This window comes from Pan paniscus, chromosome 13 (assembly GCF_029289425.2).
Source record: "Pan paniscus chromosome 13, NHGRI_mPanPan1-v2.0_pri, whole genome shotgun sequence".
NCBI lineage: Eukaryota > Metazoa > Chordata > Mammalia > Primates > Hominidae > Pan > Pan paniscus.
Window position 1 is genome coordinate 138,992,655 of NC_073262.2, and position 20,947 is coordinate 139,013,601.

At 43.4% G+C, this 20,947-nt stretch overlaps 1 protein-coding gene across 2 annotated transcripts in view; it reads right to left on the reverse strand.

Moving 5' to 3' along the window:
- The window catches only part of IQCA1 (IQ motif containing with AAA domain 1), a 180,339-nt gene that overhangs the window by 38,241 nt on the left and 121,151 nt on the right, over positions 1–20,947 (reverse strand). Inside the window, exons 12-15 of one of the 2 annotated variants that reach the window (XM_008965692.5) lie at positions 20,176–20,243; positions 17,065–17,147; positions 8,193–8,300; positions 3,767–3,966 (exon numbers count right to left, since the gene is read on the reverse strand). In XM_008965692.5, coding sequence (XP_008963940.1) covers positions 3,767–3,966; positions 8,193–8,300; positions 17,065–17,147; positions 20,176–20,243 — 459 coding nt within the window. The remainder of the gene's footprint in view (positions 1–3,766; positions 3,967–8,192; positions 8,301–17,064; positions 17,148–20,175; positions 20,244–20,947) is intronic. The other variant, XM_003813118.6, reaches the window with a different exon arrangement.

Genomic DNA, 20,947 nt, shown 5'->3' on the forward strand with positions numbered 1-20,947 from the left:
TACAGACCATATTCCAGGACTAAGAGATTTGCTTTGGACCACAGACGAAGTCAAAATAGACCCATATTAACAAAATGGAAAACGAAGTCTCTGCAAGTTCAAGCTGATCAGCCAGTAATTTAACTGCCTGCTAGAACAAAGCCCCGCTTGCTTCAGAGGCTCCACAACGTACGATCCACAATGTCCAATATACAATAAGAATTATCAATCAGATGAAAAACAGAGAAATGTGACACATGGTCAAGGGAAAAGCAGTCAAATAGAAATAGGCCCCATGATGACCCCGTTTTGAAATGAGCACATAAGGACTCTAAAGCAATTAAGTTCAAAGACTTGAAGGAAAAAGATGGTCATATGAAATGGGCGGATAGAGAACTACAGCAGAGAAATGAAAACGAGTAATAAGCAAATGTAAGTGTTAGAATGAAAAGCAAAAGATAAGAAGATCAGAAATAAAAAATAAGAAGATCAGAAAAAAGAAAATTTGTTGCCAGCGGATCTACACTAAAATAAATGCTAAAGGAAGTTCTTCAGCTGAAAGGGAAATGATACCAGGTGAAAACTTAACTTGACAAAAGGAAATGATACCAGGTAAAACTTAACTTGACAGAAACAAAGAGAGTACTAAAAAATGGCAAATCTAATCTGCTTAATAGCAGATTAGAGATGGTAGAAGAAAGGGTAAGTAAATTTGAATACAGATTAATATCCAATGTGGGAACTAGAAAGAACAGAATCTCAGTGACTTGTGGAGCAATATCAAGCAGTCAAATGTGTATATAATTAGAGCCTCAGAAGGAGAGGAGACAGAGAATGAAGTAAATACAAATTGGAGAAAATAATGGCCCAAAGTTTCTAAATTTGATTTAAAACATATGTTTACAGATTCAATGAACACAGTGAGCTACAAGAAGTATAAATACAACAACAACAACAACAACAAAAACCAAACAAGAATGCCTAGACACATCATAGTCAAACTGATGAAAATCAAAACAGAGAAAATCTTATAACCATTCAGAGAATAATGACACAGGAGATTACACAGGAGATAGAATTGTTTATCTACACATTACACACAGGAGATAAATAATTCAAAAATTTGCTAACTTTTCATAAGAAACAACGAAGGCCAGAAGACAATGGAATAATGTCTTAAAAGTGCTGAAAAAAAGGTCAACCCAGAATTCTAAATCCAGCAAAAATATCCTTCAAAAATGGAGGCAATGTAAAAATATTTTAAGATAAATAAAATAAAGGCCAAGAAAATTTGTTGCCAGCAGATCTTCACTAAAATAAATGCTAAAGGGAGTTCTTCAGCTGAAAGGGAAATGATACCAGGTGAAAACTTAACTTGACAGAGACAAAGAGAGTACTAAAAATGGCAAATATATGGAGATGTATAAAAGAGTATATTTCTTCTCTCAATTTTTTAAAAAGACAAATGACCGTGAAATGCAAAAATAACATTCTATTGTGGTATATATAACATTTATAGATGTAAAATGTATAATAAGAAAATGAAGGACAGAGATAATAAATGGATTATGTTGTCACAAGATTCTCATATTTTATGTAAAATACCGTATTAATTCTACAGACTGTGATAAGTTAAGAGTGACTACAGTAATCCGTAGGCCACCACTAAAAAAGAAAATAAAAAGAGACCAAAAAGAAGGCAGGAAAAGAGAAGCTGAATGAAAGAGGAATGAAACAAATGGAGAACAAATAGCAAAATGGTAGACTGAACTCAATCATCTAAATAATTGCATACAAAAATAAACGGAGCAAATGCTGTAGTTGAATGACATATGTTGTCAGATTGAATAAGAAAGCAAAACCCAACTATGTGCTATCCATAAGAAATGCACTTTAACTATAAAGACATAGACATATTGGAAATAAAACAGCATAAAAATATACCGTATACACTCAGCATAAGAAAGCTGATGTGGCTCCATTAGTATCAGACCAGGTAGATTTCAAGACATGGAGTATTTCCAGGACAAAAAGGGTCATTTCATAACGATAAAATAATCAACCAGGAAGGAAGACACAACAATCCTAAACGTGGATGTAGCTCATAACAGTGCTTCAACATATATGAAGCAACTGACAGTACTACAGGGAGAAATACAGACATGCATATAGTTGGGGAGCTCCTCAAAATTCTCAGAAATTTTGAAATACTAAAAAATATGAAATTAACCTAAACAATGAAATGAACCAATGAAAACAATAACCCAATGAAAGGTACAGTTGACCCTTAAACAACACTCATTTGAACTGTGTGGGTGCATATATACACAGATTTTCTTCCATCTCTGCCACCCTTAAGACAGCAAGGCTAACTCCTCCTCTTCTTCCTCCTCCTCCTCAGCCTCCTCAATGTGAAGAAGACAAAGATGAAGACCTCTATGATGATCCACTTCCACTTAATGAATAGTAAATAGATTTTTTCTTCTTTATGGTTTTCTTAATAACATTTTCTTTGCTCCAGCTGATTATAAGAATACAGTGTATAATACATACACCATACAAAATACGTGTTATTCAACTGTTTCTGTTATCAGGAAGGCTTCCAGTCAACAGTAGGCTATTGGTAGTTAGACTTTTAGGGAGTCAAAAGCTATATGTGGATTTTCAACTGCACAGGGGATTAGCGCCCCAACCCCTGTGTTGTTCAAGCATCAACTGTAGGTAAACGACTCGAATATAAATTTCAAAAAAAAGTTGTACAATGACCATAAAGTGCATGAAAATGGTGGTTACACATTGTATACTCTACAGTTTCCTCTCTGAACTCCTTCCTTACAAGCACGAGAGAAAAGGAGAGTGGGACGTCCTGAGTCGCTGCAGTGGGAGGGACCACGTGGCTGAGGGAAGAAATCCTACTGCTTGTTTTTTGGTGTATTAGCATGACACTAAGGAGACATTCCTGTCTGTTTATCATCCCTGTAAACTGCCTCGTTGATGAGCATCGCTCATGCTTTACAGCCCCTTAGAAAGCAGATACAGAGCCAACACCTAGCCTCCAATATGGGACAGTGTTTGCCACCATGTAGGCTTTGATACAGTAAAAGCTGGCATGGCAGTAACTCAAATGAATAGCATAAAGCTAACCTGGAGGTTCTCAACCAAGTAGAAATTAAATTTTGTAAAGCCTTGATACTAAATATAAAATATCTGTATCAAAGTTCTTTCAAACGCATTCATTTTGTGATGATAAAATGGAGACCCAGGGAAGCTAGGAGCTTAGCTAAGATCACAGAGCTGCTCGGATCCTGTGATATCAGCACGTCTTTACATTACTCTTGTCGGCTTAGGTGCCTGCAGGCTTTTCCATCACACCTGTGTGAGGAGTGCACAGAAGCACAGAAGGTGCCATACCTTGGCAACTCATGTCATGTGAGGAAGAATCCAAATAATGCAAATATCTCTACCTGATGCCAATTATTACAGTGAGGTGGGCCGAGCAAAGAAATTGTGGGTTTAATTTTCAATGAGACATGAAAGCATTTCCAGAAGGGTTCCTGTGGCAGAGGGAGGGTGATTGGGATGGCACAGTAGGGTGCTTACGGAAAGAAAAAAGTTGTTTCTAATTGTGTGTGTTTGGCCATACGCAATAATGAAGTAATTTGCAGGAGTAGACAATGAGGAAATTTAAGAGAGTCATGCTTGTCTGCCAATGGAAATTATCTGCAGGGTTTGAAAGTGTAATTTGAAAGAGGGAGGAGAGTTGGAAACCAAGAAATGTAATCCATACCTTGAAGACTGCATGCAGCATCATTTGGAGGCCATTTTTGCCAGGGTATTTCCCAGCAATGTTAGAGCAGGACAAGTTGAAGAGGTTGGCTCCCGTTTCGGTGCAGATGGCATGGACCAGCATTTTCTTCCCTACCCCAGACGGCCCGGCTAACAGTAGCGATTTCACCAAAGGAGCTTTCTCATGCACTGCTGCAGAACCTGAAAAAGGCAGAGGCAAAGGTGCTGATGTTCTGCCAAGAAAATCAGTGGTTCTTCAACTAGGATAACTCCAGGTCAAAACTGCATCGTATGACTCCACTTTCTGCAACAGTGATAAAGGCATCCAAAGCATTTCAAACCAGAGACACGCCTCCATCCCAGCTGGCTCTGTGACACCTTTAATTTGTATGTCAGGGCTCGTGGTAGAGCCATAGGGTCTCTGCGGATCCTTAATACCCTCCTTCTCCCCCTCTCCACATCAGTATTTCCCCTAAAATCATAATTTAAAAGAGCATTCCTGCAATAGCTTACCTCTAGCTTTTTTTTTTTTTTTTGAGTGCTTTCTCTGCTTGTCGGCAGCAGCATTAAATTCTTTGAAAGCTTGGGAAGAGGAATGTGGAGACATAGACGATAAGGTTGACTAAGTGTTTATTTCCTTGCAACCCTCTTGCCTACCATTTAGTGATTCTTGTGAGATAAAGGGAGGACGGAGATCCAGGCAGCAGTAGCCTGAACTTCTTTCTCCTGCCCTGGTTTCTAGCTGTCAGTAGCGGCAGAGTTAACCTGACACTTGATAATGAAGTGACTTGAATTACTGGAGTCATTCAGAGGTTCATGCCCTGTGTTCTCCACCACACTGTCAATTTCCTTAGTGCCCAGAAGGGGCCTCAGGTGTGGGTATTCTCCATTGCAGAGAACACAAGCAGAGCAGGTATTGGGCACAAAGCAACTAAAAAGTGAATGGGATTAAATTCTGGAAAGTGCTGTGATCAAATCATTTACTATCATGTTAGTTTGCGTTCTGTCACTTAATGGGCTCTTTTTGATACTCTGTAAATGTCAATATGATGATTATGCTTTTCTTTTTTCTTGTATAATTGAAAAGATACAGAAAATGTAAGTGATGATTAGACACCTAATTTTTATGGTTACCTACCATTCTCCACATAAACTTGGAAAATAGTTTTGAGCAAATTCTCTTTACCACGTAACTCGATGAGCATGCCTTTTTTGTGGTTAGTAGGGGCTGCAGCAATCTAATGGGATAAAGGAGAGACTCTTTTCCACAACAGGAGAGAGATGCCATTCATTTGCCCTGCGTTGGACACCTGGGTATGGAAGGCTGCTCTGTGCCAGCCCTGGCTGGGAGCTAGTGTGGGGGTCCGTGGGAGTGGGGACTGTGGCGGGGAGTGACACAAATGTGGAAAAGACTCAGGATTTGCTGTGGACAGTTCAGGCCAGGGGCGGAGCTGAACCTGAGTTGCCATAATGAGAACGGGAGGCAAGCAGTGAGAAGGTCCAGGAGAGCCACAGGGAGTTCAGAGAAGAAACTGCTCCCCGCGGAGGACTCAGGCTGGACTTCCAGGAGGAGGTGGCATCTGGGCCAGCCTCTGAGGAATGGGCAGAATGGTAGCATGTGGTGAGGGGGGTGTGTGGGCAGGCTTCATGTGGGGCCGGGAAGCCAGGCTGGCACAGGGAGGGGTGAGGAGCCAGCGGTCAGGGGCCCTGAAAGGTGGTTGGGGACTGCAGGTGCCAGGGGGGTGCTGGCTGAAGCCAGGGGGCCAGGAGAGGTTTCTGGGAGCGGTGGGGGAAGGAGAGAACAGTGCTGAGGACAGAGCCTTGGGTTGGGAGGGGGCAGCAGGAGGCAGAGGAGCAAGGGCAGGTGAGTGGACCCGGGAGAGTGTGTGGCAGTGACACAGGCAGTGGCCTTCCAGAGAAAGGGGGTGGTCACCAAGGTCACCCAGAGAGGTGAAAAGGGTGGTCCAGGGAGGCCTCTTCAACCGGGGCCTGGCTGACCTCAGGGAGGACAAAGGTGGACAGAGGGCCCAGGAGCTGACAGGACACACATGTGCCAGTGTCCACAGCTCTTCCTGCCCCTCTCGTAGAGTTACCAAGAGACACAGTATGGTTCCAGTTTTCACACCTGAGCCCTGTTCAACTTTCCGAGAATTAAGAGATAACAAGGAGGCCAGTGTTCTCTGTCCTCAACCCAGTTTAGCCCCTTCCTAGCCCTGTGACTCCAAGGAAGTGCCTCTGCATCTTGGAACAGCTTACGAATCACTAAAAGCTGGACCACGTCCACCTGGAGGGGTCTGGCAGGAGATGAAACAGTGGACATGGTTTCTGCTCTGTGAGCATGCCCCCACCCTTCACTTCTCCCTGATCTCTACGTGGCAGTAATACCTCCAGGAGGGTGGGTGGATGCTGACCAGATACTTCCTGGGCTTCCTCTTCTCTACCAAGGTGGTTTCGGAGTCTAAGCCCTAGCCCCAGGCTGCAGCCGGTATCTCCTGGCCAAGTATGTAAGCGGCCAGGAGATGTTCTCAAGGTCCTCTGCTGAGTGGCCAGGTTTTTAGTCTGGGCAGCCGCCACCATCAAGGTTATCTAAACAACTGGAGCCCCCAGACATTCCTTTTCATGACAGGATGTTATTTTAATGTATGAAATGTAAATCAGCCTCCCAAAAGCTTAACTGTGCACACAATTCATCTGCCTAACGTTTCTATGCATTCCAAACACTTGGCACACATGCCCTGTCATGAGAACAAATGCCCCAGCCAGCTCTGCTCTCTGGAGGACCCCATAGCCCTTTTGGACAGTAGGTTCCTCAGTGAGAAAGGGAGGGTGTGGGTGGGGTGCTTCCTGAGGGCCCTTCTGTGGTGTGTTCAAAGCCAGCTTGGAAACCACAGATACCACCTTGTATCCTTTGCAGCTGTGAAATACACCAACCTCATTAGGGAGGCGTTCCCTTCCAAACTTGTTGGCTCTTGGTTCTTTCTTTCTCTTTTATTCCCTCCCTCCCTCCCTCCCTCCCTCTCCTTCTCCCTCCCTCCCTCCTTCCTCCTCCTCTCTCTCTTTCTCTCTCTCTCTCTTTCTCTCTTTCTTTCGATGGAGTTTCACTCTTGCTGCCCAGGCTGGAGTGCAATGGCGCGATCCCGGGTTCCAGCAATTTTCCAGCCTCAGCCTCCTGAGTAGCTGGGATTACAGGCAACTGCCACCACACCCGGCTATTTTTTTTTTTTTTTTTTTTTTTTTGTATTTTTAGCAGAGACGGGGTTTCACCATGTTGGCCAGGCTGCTCTCGAACTCGACCTCAGGTGATCTGCCCACACTGGCTTCCCAAAGTGCTGGGATTACATGCGTGAGCCACCGCGCCTGGCCTCTTGGTGCTTTCTGTCTTACTGCCTTCCATGATGCTTCATGGAAGTGTGAGGTCTCCTCTATTTTATTTCCATTGACACCTATACATTTATTCTGTTGACCACAAATTATGTTGCCCCTCAAATATGATATATTTGTTATATATAATATAAATTATGTGCTATTATATATTATTATATAAAACATATATTATATATACATAAATGTATATTAACCCCAAATTCCATTTACTACTTCTGACATCAATTTAGAAGAGGAATTAACTATTTCTTGCCAATAGGCATAAGTAAGTTCTGAAGTCAAAGTGGAACAATAAGGGTTTGAACTACTCCCATCTCATTTTAAAGCAAATTAAAAACCCAGAAGGTGATTTCTATTTGAGAGTTGTTGTCAGAACTGAAACTCCTGGCTGGAGTTGCCATCCCTGCCCCTGGTGATTCAGGTCATACACATATCAAAGCCATAAAGAAAAAAAAAAGAAAAAAGCGAACGTGAGCCGCAGATATCTGTGTTGTGGAGAGCCCATCTTTCCTGCATCGCCTGCACACCACAGAGCTCTAGTGTGTCTGTCTGAAAAAAGTCACAATTGAGCCTCATTTAGCAGTGAGAGTAGACGTCGGTGAAAACTGGCAGGGCCTTAAAGGTGATCCTTTAGATCCATGACACACTTGCACTGACTCCTGAAAGGCTGCCTCTGTTTAGGACCTGGTAATAGGAGCCTGTGGGTAAAAGGCAAGTGGTAGCCCTAGCCCGTTCTCTAATTTGATTAATCGTAATTGCAGGTACTTGCTTTGCCTATTATCTCCCCCAGCTCATTGCCCGCATGTCCTTCAGCCCAGCACTGCTAAGCAGGCACGCAGAGAGGGTGCAGAAGTGCTCTCCCTGGTAGTACTTTGTGTGCTGGTGGGTGCACTATCAAAATGAAACTGTGCCCACTCAGAATTCTCAGTAGGAAAAGTTAAGCAGCAGTGTACTTTTGATGACAAACAGGAACACACTGTCCAAACCAGCAAGCGGTGCAAGCTGCTTTGGAAAAGGCACATCCGCGCACGCTGAGTCTTTACCTAATGGCCAGATTCCGTACAATGTGATGAGCTGTCTGACATCCAGGAGGGAGGGCATGGGTTCTATGGACACCTGGCGAAGAGTAGTCCCCAGGTAGCTGTACTCACCTGGAGAGAAAAGAAACAGAGGAACAATAAATGGAAAACAGCGCTGGTCTGAGCTGCATAATTTTGGCATCTGCAAAACGATCGGAGAATACAAATTGAACATTTCAGAGCAAAGAGAATCCTATTAGGAGAGTCATTATGAAGAACACATCTTTTATCAGATAAAGGTTTGAAGAAAAGCTATCCAGGCAAGAAAGCCCTGCTGTACTAGCTAGAGTAAACTGGGAATGATGTTGACTATTATATTAACCTCCTAATACTTTCTAAAATGACGTTTGAATATAGAGTTATGTGAAATGGGACAAAGTGCTAAAAAGAAGGACACACAAAAAAGGCTGAAATATAGGGGGCTCTGCTTTATTTATATTCCAATAGATTATGTATAACATTTGTGCAAACTTTAAAAATAAGTTATTTAAGATCGATGTACAATTTGTATTGGAGCAGTGTAAATCTGAGTGTAAAATGCAGTCATTTGAAAGGAAGAGTATGAGTCTAATTTAGGATAAATAGAAACATCTCCTTTTGAGGGTAATATTCATTTACATTTTTATCATTTTTAAGAGATTACCAAAGGAATAATGCAGAAATAAATCTTTACAGGTTTAATTAGAAGATATCAAAGGGCTTAATTGTAAGTAGTCATAAATCTGAAGTGTTATTTTCTAACTAATTTAGATAAGGTCACCAAGAAAATTAGTTTGGCTGTCTCCATTTGTCATGAGGACGGACCTTTATAGGTTCATATGATTCTCTCTTGATTTGTATCTGAATCTGGAGTAAAAATATTCAATGAACGAATCACCATGTCTGGATATTTTCCCTGATGCTTTCTTCCTATAGCGAGTCCTGGTCCTGCAGAGCTTCGGATGCTACATGTGTACGGCAAGTACAATATGCACATTTATGTGTGTAGGAAACACTGAAAATATCCCAAGCTTTTAAGCATTTTCAAATGCTAAGAAAATCAGAGTTAAAATTCAGACAGTGACCGCTGTTTTGTTGTGGGGCAGGGGGCAGCCTTTCAGAGCCTCCACATGAACAAAACGTCCTTGGCAAGGACAATGGGTATTGGTTGGGAGAATGAGTGATAATGAAAGCATCTATTATGGCTTCAGATACCACACTTTTTAATGAGCAGGTAATAAATAGAAGAGTGGTTAATTTAGCCTCCACTAGAATAGAAAGAGATCCTGTAACAACTGTTAAATCCAGCGCTCATTGCCAGTAAACATGACATTCAAGGTGACAGGAAAGTGACCCCAATTTTCCTGCTTATCTAAACCCGTATTAATCTCCAGATGCACCATATTTTCTAGAACATAACAGATTTTGTTTAAACAAATTATATTCAGTTGAATTAGTGGGTGTTGGTTCTAACAGAGGCAAGGACACAAGTAGCCCGGGCTGCCTGCCGAGTTCTGAGACTCGCACTGAAAGCGCATTCCTGTGTTTGCGGTGGCCCCGTGCAGAAGCCATGCCCCTTCCCATCCGTGCATTCGGAGCTCAGAAAGTCCAGGATTCCCGGCACAGACATCGGATCTTCCACAGGGAGGGGAAGAAGAAAGTGGCAGACGAAAAGGCATTTGGGATAGAGGGCGTGAAAATGCCAGGAAACCCAGATCAAGAGGGCAGAAAACCAAACGGGGGCTGCATGACAGGTGGAATCGAATCCCCTTGCAATTCTAAGTGGAAGTCCTAATCCCCAGCGTCTCAGAATGCGACCTTATTTGGAAATAGGGTTGTTGCAGATAGATTTCATTAAGATGAGGTCATTAGAGTGGACCCTAAATCCAACAGGACTGGTGTCCTTATAAAAAAGGAGAAATTTGGACACAGAGACAGACCTGCACAGAGGCAGAACACCACGTGAAGATAAAAGCAGAGAGGGAGGTGATGGTTTTACACCAAGCATCACCGAAGATCGCCAGCCACACGCCAGTGGCAGCTGAATGCCATGCAGGTGCAGCCTGGGGTGCTCCATCCAGCCACTTGCTTAATGTTTACAGCGATTTAGTGAGGCATTTGCTGTAATTACCTCATCCCATAGTAGTGGAAACTGAGGCACAGAAAGAGTAAGTAAAGGCCTGGCATCTTGGAGGGAGGCAGCCTCAGAAGGATGAGAGGAAGGAGAGATTCCTTGAGCCTGGGAGGAGAGACTGGTCAGTGGTCCCTGAGCAGCGGGCATCCAGCTCCAGGCCCTGGAGGTCTGGGGGGCCTTCATGGGCACTGGCCCCCAGAATATCTCTGCAGCACCGTGGTGCTACCTGGGAACTGGGGGCCTTGAGGATACCTAGGGCAGGGGTGGGGACTGGCAAGAAGGACTGAGTTTAAATCACCTTGGTAGTATAGGGGTTGTGAAACCAAATTAAGGTGATATAAAGAAAATAAGGAACTTGCTATTTCTTGCACACCTGAGATTGTGGCAGGTGCTTGCTGCTGGGCACAGGGCCAGTTCTGGAGCAGGGTGGCCATGCAGGGGTGCAGCAAGCAGTGGGGTGGGTGGTGGGGGTGGGCTGGTGGGAGCCGAGGGCTGGGCCTGGAGGAAGGGGTCGTCCCCAGCTCTGCAGTGCAGGCTTTGCATCCTCTGGCTCTGTTCCTCCCCTTGTCTCCTGTAGCTCTTATCTGCTGTGATTCTAATGACTGTTGAGATTCTAATGACTGTTGGGAGTTCAATGGTGTTGAGGACAGAGTGGGATTACAAATCTCAAGACTAAAAAAAGCAACTTCGTGTCCAGCGGCTGAGCACGCTGGATCTGTGTAGAGCATTCCTGGCCTGGTGGAGACATCCATCCGGGCAACCACGTTCTGCATCCGGGGATCCCTGCTCCTGCCCTGCCTGGATGAAGGGCTGGGGAGGAACAGCCCACATCCACCCTCTCTCATCTTCTAGAAGCAGGAGAAATAAACGGCTCTGGGCACTCAGGCTTTGCAGTGCTGGCCTCTGGAGCAACGGAAAAGGCAACAGAGGAACCCTCTGGGCCATGCCTCTGTTGTCAAGGTGTTAAAAAGGAACCAAGATAATAAATTCAAAATCAGGGAACCCAAGGGTGAGTGAGGGTGCCTGGGTCCTCATCTCATTAATGCTCTTCTTAGACAAGATGACGAGGCATGACTTAACTGGGTGCTGACAGCAGTGTGCTTTCCAGAGGCAGGGGGGCATTCCCAAGCCCCCTGAGTTTATGTGATCAGGAAGAAGCTCCCAGCTGTGCAAGAGCCCAGTCCCCCTAAGGTAGGAAGTCTGCAATGCCGTGTTGTCAGCGCACACCGCTCTTATGCATTGCACTCTCTCTCCTGAAGCCCTCACCTTGTCCTGGTTTTATGGGTGTATAGAGAATGCTCACTACCAATCCTCGTGCCAAGGTGTCTCACGTCATTTTTGATTGTCAGTAGGTCATTCTTAGCAGATTCTTCAGGAAGGGCTCAGGGGGAAAACTGCTGAGTTCTTTCATGTTTATCAGTTTGTGTCCTATGTACTTGAAAATAAACTTGGCTGGGTACAAAATCCTAGGATCCTGCTTCCTTTCCCTGAGCATCTTATGTATGTCACTCCATTTACTTCTGGTGTAAAGCATTGCTGTGGAAAAGTCTGAGGGTAATCTAATTTTCTTTCCTTTCCAAGTCATATGATCTCTTTTACACAGACACCCAAAGGCACTTTTATTAGAATGTCTTCTTGATCAATCTGAGTCAATATTCTCAGATAGACAGTGTGGTCCTTCGTTATGTGGTTTTAATGTTTTTTAAACATTTAAACCCTTTTCCCGTTTGCCCTGAGAATACTTGCCAGCGGTGCTTTCGACCGCAGCATTTACCCCAAGATAACTTTGCCACGAAATATCTCGTTTTTATTATTATTTTTGCAGAGCTCTAGTATACTGACTTCAGAAACAAAAGACATCATTCTATTTATAGCATTCTGTTTTCACTAGTGGTATTTCCATTTAGGAAATATAGTAATTCTTGATTGCCGAAAAATATCAAATCCTAGGAAACGTAGCATTCCTATGCATGATCTTGACATCGTTTTCCAGTGGTTGTTGGCTGAAGATTCATTTGATGAATCTGATTTTTTCTGAAATAGACAATTCTGATGATTCAGACGATTCTGATATTAGTTCTGTTTAGAAATAACTCCAAGAACAGTTTTTGTATTTTATTTTCACATTGAAAATCAGTCAGATTTGCTTCAGCCTCAAAGAACATGTTTACTTAAAGTTAAATGATCATTAGCAGCGAGCTGCACTTTTTTTTTTCTAAACAGGAAAAGGCCTAAAAGAAATGTTCATGAATTAAAATTATATATATTTATAAAATTAAAATTTGAGACAAGGTCCTGCTCTTTCACCCAGGCTGGAATGCAGTGGTGTGATCTTGACTCACTGCAACCTCGAATTCCTAGGCTCAAGCGCTCCCCCTGCCTCAGCCTGCTAAGTAGCTGGGACTACAGGTGTGTGTCACCATGCCTAGCTACTTTTTATTTTTTATTTTGTAGAAAAAGGGTCTTGCTATGTTGCTAGGCTGATCTCAAATACTTGGTCTCAAGAGATCCTCCTGCCTCTGCCTCCCAGAGTGCTGAGATTACAGGTGTGAGCCACTGTGGCCGGCCAAAATTCTTTGCATTTTTTCTGTTCCTTTGCTTTGATTTTCTTCTTTAGGGACTCGTATTATCTGTATGTTGGATTTTCTTTGTCTGTCGTCAATATTTGATACGCTCTTTGAATTCTTTTAATATCCTTAATTTCTAATTTTACTTTAAAAATTTGCCTTTTTGCCTTTTATTTCTAAAGCATTACTATTTTTATTTGCTCTTGTATTCATTATAATTTATTTTTTTCTAAAACATTTTCCCCTTTATTTATATTTATTGAGATTTGTCACCTCATTTCTGGGTTTTATTCATTCTATTTTATGCTGTTCTCACACGTCTTCTATAATTCTTTAATGTATATTAACTTTTTTTTTTTTTTGCAATGGAGTCCCGCTCTGACCCCCAGGCTGCAGTGCATTGGCACAATCTTGGCTCACGCAACCTCCCTGGCTTCAAGCGATTCTCCTGCCTCAACCTCCTGAGTAGCTGGGATTACAGGTGTGTGCCATCACACCTGGCTAACTTTTGTAATTTTTGCAGAGATGGTGTTCCTCCATGTTGGCCAGGCTGGTCTGGAACTCCTGACCTCCAATGATCCGCCCACCTGAGTCTCCCAAAGTGCTGGAACTACAGGCATGAACCACCGCGCTTGACCTCTTACTGTATATTAACCTGTTTTGAAATAGGTTTCAGTATAGACCTGCTTTGTGGAGATGTCTTTTTGAGAAGTTAATGTTTTCTTATTCTTTTTTTCTTATGATAATTTTGCATGGGCGTTGACCTTGAACTTTTCCATTGCTCAAATTTATATGAGTGAATAGTCCAATACTTTTAGAAGGAAGTGTGGCGCAGGATAGCTTTTCCAGTTTCACAGAGCTCCCTCCTCTGTCGTCTTTATAGATGTTAAAAATGCGGTGGTTTGCTTTCTGAGATGTTCTGGCTCTGGTCCCCTCCCCTGATTTCTTCTGGGCCTTCTCTATGCTTCATCTTTACTTTTCCCATCCTGTTCAATTTTGATTTAACTCCCAAGAGTTTCTTTGTAGTATGGGCCCTGTGGAGGAAGGCAGTGGGGTGGGTCACCGCCCCAGCCCCTTCACACTTTCTTATTCTGGTCCTTTACACTCATCTGCTATTGAGGTGGGCCAAACCCCTCCTAGTTTCAGCTTTGATTCTTACCTGGCCCACTGCACATTACCTGGCCCATTGCTCTCTGGTTATTTTGGGGTCTCCTGTTCTCAGGTCCTTTGGTGTCCCTAAAGCTTGTACTTTGGGGCTCAATGGGGAAAATTTGTCATTTAGTTTTGGTGCAAGTGTTGCCTGGGGGGTTTTGGTCTTGTTTTCTAGTTGCTCTATTTTACTATGTGGGGATTTGGGAAGATACACTGCCATCTTTCAAGCTAAGGACCTTAACTGGGAAAAAATGAAAATATGGACAAGGTCAAAGTGTGCCAGATTTTGGTGGATATTTGACTACTTTGGTTAGATTGAGTCATTTTCACTTAGAGTCTGTACGAATTTGTTCTTGAATTGCTATAAAGAAATACCCAAGACTGGGTAATTTATAAATAAAAGAGGTTTAATTGGCTCACGGTTCCGCAGGTTATATAGGAAGCATGATGCTGGCATCTGGTCAGCTTCTGGGGAGGCCTCAGGAAACTTACAGTCATGACACCAGGCAAAGGCAGAGCAAGATGTCTCATATTGTGAGAATGAAAGCAAGAGAGAGGAAAGGGGGAGATGCTACACACTTTTATTTTTATGTTTTTATTTTTTTTATTATTATTTTTTGAGATAGTGTTTCGCTCTTGTTGCCCAGGCTGGAGTGCAATGGCGTGATCTTGGCTCACTGCAACCTCCACCTCCCGGGTTCAAGCGATTCTCCTGCCTCAGCCTCCTGAGTAACTGGGATTACAGGCGCGTGCCACCATGCCTGGCTAATTTTTTTTTTTTTTTAGTAGAGATGGGGTTTCTCCATGTTGGCCAGGCTAGTCTCAAACTCTTGACCTCAGGTGATCCGTCCACCTTGGCCTCCCAAAGTGCTGGGATTACAGGTGTGAGCCACCGTGTCCAGCCTGCTACACACTTTAAAATGACCAGATCTCATGAGAACTCACTACCATGAGGAAAGTCCCAAGGAGGATGGTACTAAACCGTTCATGAGAAACTGCCCCCATGATCCTCTCACCTCCCACAAGGCCCCGTCTCCAGTACTGGGGATTATAATTCTACATGAGGTTTGGTGGGCGCACAGATCTAAACCACATCAAAGTCACTCTTAAACGGCTGACTCCACCCACTTTGATCTTAGGCATCTTAAAGATGCTTCCTGGAAATTGACAGATCATTGAAAAAGTTCAGAAGGGATGAGAAATTAATAATTAGTTGAGAAGTCAGTCCGCACATAGGTAATGAGAATCTACCACGTGCCAGGCACTGTACTCGGCACTAGGATCTTTTGTTCAGAAATCCAAACCATAAATAAGAGACAGTTCTGTTAAAAACAGCCATTTTAAAATATTAACAGAATTAACAAAACAGAATCAAGGTACAGGAGAAAATTCTCCAGCACTTGAAGAAGAAACACAGAAAGTAAAATAAATAGAAACCCAAAACATATCTTAATAAATATTCTGGCAAAATTCTTATGCTATTAGGAAATGTGAGGGCTCCTTTAAGCCCTCAAGAAGAAAACAAGGCTGTCTTGCAAAGGGATTAAAATAACCACCCTTTGATCAAAGGAGAATGCCAGCCTTCTTGCCCTCACAGACCAAAATTGGGTCAATGTAAATATCAGGATGGATAATGATAGGGACAGACGATAATACATTGAATAAAAAAAGAATCCATGTGTCTACACTGATAACGCAATTGTAAAAGATTCCACACTTCCTCACAGAAGAATGATATCTATTCAATGTAGAAGGAATGATAGAAAAATCTCCACTTTTACAACTGCTACAGCAATAACTGATGCAGATACAAAATCATCAGTGGGTGCTAAAACGCTGCCTGAGAGGCTGCTGGGAACAGAATCTCCACAGCCTCAAAATATCACCCCTTGGATTGATTGTTCATTAATTATAAAGGGAAAGATGATGCTTTACAGTGGAGAAATCCCGGGAACAGCACCTAAGCCACAGGATTAAACTTAACCTCACCACTGATGGGACAAAGTGGCATTAAGTGCCCCCAGTGGGAAACACTGACAGGGAGACACCATCGTTTTCCTGTCAAAATGTTTAACCTGAATCGAATAATGAGAAAACCATGACACACATTCAATTGAGAGACAGTCTGTGCACAGCTCAGACTCTTCAAAAATGTCAGTGTTGTGAAAGATGGCGGAAGGCTGGGAAACTGTTCCTGACGGAAGGAATTACGGGAGACAGAAGAGACACAACAATCACTTGCACCATCCTTGGCTGGATTTTGGATGGAGAAAGACAAGTATTTATACAGGACATTATCAGGACAATTGGGAAAGCTGAAGGTTCACTGTATATTAGGTAACAGTATTGCATTTGATTTTCTGAGTGACTTTCCTTCTGTGGTTATGTAGGAGAATGTTGTCATTCATTGGGGGTAATTTCTTCATAAAAGTAAAACTAATAACTGCATTACGGTAGCACAGTTATGAGGAATTTTAAGCTTTAAGTGTGTTTTCAGGTCATCATGGTGTTTTTTAAAAATTTAGAGAAAACCATTAGGTGAGGCTGTGATAACAAATGTCCCCACCTCATTCCTCCCCAATATTTGTGTCTCCATTGGAAGGTATCTTGGAAAGAATTCCTCCAGTTAGGATTCTGTTGTGGAGGCCTTAGGTGCTGCCCCAGGTACATTTTTTACAAGTGAAATAATTAACAATTCCCCATTTCCTTAAATCAGATTATGGCAGAAAGAATGCACCAAGGAACCTTGCTAGTAGGTTAAAAACCTGCTTCTATTACGTTAGGGGAGAGAGCTGCAACCATTTTATTAAGAGAATCTGTTAGTCCACAGCATCCTCTTAGGTTATTTGAATCAATTCAATCCAACAAACATTTACCAGGAGCCACCATCGGCCAGGTTTTGGCTTGAACAAAAATGTAAATAAAACATATTTCCGGCTGCTGGGATTTCAAAACACAAGAGGTGACACGTGACACATACATGTATTATTCTCTGTGTACTCACCAATGTAATCAGAGAGGTTGACTTTCAGAGCCTGGATCAGTAATCCTTCTTCCACCAGTTCCTTATACAGAGACTCAATGGTCCTGGGGAGAAAGCAGAGTGTCTGTTCCAGAGGCACACACACAGAAATCGGCGGTATTTCTAAGTTAATGATCACATACGCGGAGAACTTAAACCAGATCTATTTCAAAGTACATTTGTTCATATGCAAATAAAAGGATTTTTGAAGTGTTTCTACAATTTGGGGATAAATTAGGCTTTTTAAAAACAATACTTTCACTCATCCATGTGTGTATCTGATGTTTCCCATTAATAAGAATGATATCTTTGGGCGTCTGGGACCAGCTATAACTCCTGCAGTCTGCCCTTCCATCAGTCTTCATGATGGCACAAATATGAATTAGAAATTACCCAATAATAGTAATGCAATGGACCTATAATTATATATTCGGCTAGCATCTTCAAGCTGTAGTACATCATTAATCCTTTGTGAAATTTATGTTTCCTTTTAACCCAATTGCACAATTGTTTGAAAGAAACATCTACAAAGAACAAAGACTTATACTGAAGATAATTCTTATATGGAAGATAAAACGTCTAAAGCAATGAGGGTGATGATTTTTTAGGAGGGTGTTATACTTTACAGAGTGTTTACAGATGTCAAAACCACTTCTCTAAAAGGACCTTGAGCATATAGCCAGCACGTTGGTAATTTATACTAATTGAGAAAAAAATGGACATAGTATCCCACATAACAGATGAAACTCCCAATGATACTTGCTGGGGTTTGGCTTGCAGAAATTAGATAGGTTAAACTCAAATATTATTCAGTAGAATCCTTCGAGATGTTTTGTCTTTTCCTCTTCTTTATTCTTCCATCCTACTCTGGTCTTTCTCTAAGTTGAGAATTGTAAATACAACTTTATTTAGACAGTTCTTCTGACTGTCCTGTGATCCAAGTTAGTGTGATTAAAAGATACCCAAGAATATCAGTTAGACCCAAGCCAAATACTATTCGGGGAAATGTTAATCCAATGACCCCAGTCTTTGGATGACTGGAGTTGCATTGCATCAAACATTTAAAGTAGTATGCCCTCTGCTGAAAGTTAAGAAATATTTAATTTAGTGGAATTTGGGATAGCAATATTTGACCCATATATATCAAGGAAGTATCAACTGTAGTGTTTTAACTTGAATACTTATTTAATATAAACAATATACGCATAAAATATTAACATAAATTTGAAGAAGATTCTCTAACAATCGAACAAATGATATTAAGAAGGTCTGAGGCTAGGCGTGATGGCTCACACCTGTAATCCTAGCACTTTGGGAGGCTAGGGTGGGCGGATCATTTGAAGTCAGGAGTTCAAGCCAGGCTGGCCAACATGGTGAAACCCCACCTCTACTAAAAATACAAAAAAATTAGCTGGGGCTGGTGGTGGGCAACTGTAATCCCAGCTACTCAGGAGGCTGAGGCAGGAGAATCGCTTGAACACCAGAGGCACAGGTTGCAGTGAGCTGAGATGGCGCACGTTCTCTCCAGCCTGGGCGATACAGCGAGACTCCGTCTCAAAAAAAAAAAAAAAAAAAAAGCTAGAAGACACTGTGGCACAGTGTGTGAGCATGGGCTGCACCCTCCTCAAGGGATGGGACTCCGAGGCCCCTCTGCCCCCTAAATCTGCCCCAGGAGGTGCCGGTGTTTACGCATGGACAGATGTGTGCCTCCCCACGAACTGGGGCACCTGAGACTCAAAACGCTGACCAGCTGCTTCTTCGGCAGCAGTCAGCCACAGCATCTCGACCTGGAACTGCTTCTCAAACAATGCAGCCTTGAGTGGAGAAACCTGCAGCCCCTCCCCCTATGGATGTCCCGTGACAGCCATTTCTCTAGAGAGCAGAAACCCACACTCCCCCGACTGTGTTTCCAGGGGCTGCTTGCCAGGGCCGCGGCAGTGTTCTGGCCTCCCTGGAGGCCACAGATGCCCAGTGCCCCTCTGGGTGCTCTGCCCTCCTCTTCCCCCGCAGAGAGCTCTAGGCAGGGCTTTCTCCCTCACAGAGCTTCCCTCCAACAGAGTTTGGGGAGAGTAATGCTGGGACACAGGGAGAAGCAGGAACCCCCAAACAGGGTAGCGACAGGACTAAGGGAAACGGAGGGAACCCCCAAACAGAAGAGTGACAGGATCAAGGGGAGGGAACCCCCAAACAGAAGAGTGACAGGACCAAGGGAGAGGGGAGGGAACCCCCAAACAGGGTAGCGACAGGACTAAGGGAAACGGAGGGAACCCCCAAACAGAAGAGTGACAGGATCAAGGGGAGGGAACCCCCAAACAGAAGAGTGACAGGATCAAGGGGAGGGAACCCCCAAACAGAAGAGTGACAGGACCAAGGGAGAGGGGAGGGAACCCCCAAACAGGGGAGCGACAGGACCAAGGGAGAGGGGAGGGAACCCCCAACAGTGGAGCGACAGGTGTTGACCCATTAATAAGACCTATGGGAAGAAAAATATACATTCAAAATTACTTCCCACATTATTAGGGATTTTAATTAAATTCCTTGATAATATGTGAAAACCTACGTACTATTTATTTTCAGGGTTAAAGTATTTTCAGGCCACTTCAAGTTAAAAATGAACACTTGAATTCATTCGTCCTGCCCTGAAGCTGGGCCCATGAAGCTCTGAGAAAGGACACAGCCCTTCCTGAGACTGGGCCTCACTGCTCTCATTCCTTCCGCCGCAGGAGCAACGGCCTCAGCAGAGGCGCTCGGGCAGATTCCTGTCCTGTGAGAACTCAGAGTCTCCGTATTTCCTCAACTGCTTCACCAGGGTGTTATTTCTTAAACAAAAAACTTAAACAAAAAATTCCATGAATTTTAAAACTTAAAAAAATGTTATGACGTCAGAAGCCATGGGGGTCCAGGTTTGCCTTCTGGGCCACCCAGGCATCTTTCCAGTCTGGGATTTGTAGGGACTTAGAGGTGGCTCCCACCACTCCGGGACTGTGGAGGATGAAGAGGGCGTGGCATCACAGAGGGGGCGCACTCGGGGTTCCCTGTGCTGTTCTTTGGGGCTTCTCACGCGCATCACAACACAACGAGTCCATTCCTCACCTGTCAGCTGTCAGATCTTTATCCTTCTTTTCTGCCTTCTCTTTCTTTTTGCCTTTCTTTCCTTTCTTCTTTGGAAAAAAAGGAAATAACCAACAATTTAGTCAAAACAAGCAAGCAAATAAGTCCTAGAAATTAGCTAAGCACGTTGTTTTCTGGGGGTGGTGGGAGGTGGAAAGTTAATTGTGGTGGCGTGAACACAGAGCTGCCGTGTTTTCATGAACGTAGGGACTGGCCTGGAAAATCCCAAGTTGCTTATGTGGTGTGTCCTTGTGTGGACAGACGTGAGGTCCCCACTGTGGAACTTGCACAGGGCCAAATTCCAAACAGGGAAGAGCATTCTGACTTTCTGGGCTCTGGCTTGGTGTCCCACAAAGGATGAGAGTGCCGTGTGCACATACAGAGTCAAGCTGTGCTCACCTTTGGTGCCTAAGCTGAATGCTTGTGTTCCCCCAAAACTCATGAGTTGAAGCCTACCCCCAAGGTGCTGGTATTAAGAGATGGGGCCTTTGGGAGGCAATTAGGTCACAAGGGTTCCACTCTCATGGAGAGGTCTGAGGGAGCTTGTTCACCCGTTCCACCATATGAAGACACAGCTAGGAGGAACCATCTTTGAAGTGGATAATGAGGCCTCACCAGACACAAAATCACCAGACGTCAAGTCCGCTGGTGTCTTGATCTTGGACTTCCCAGCTCCCAGAACTATGAGCTATTAATTTCTGTTGTTTATAAATTACTCAGCCTAAGAACGTTGTTATAGCAGTCCAAACAGACT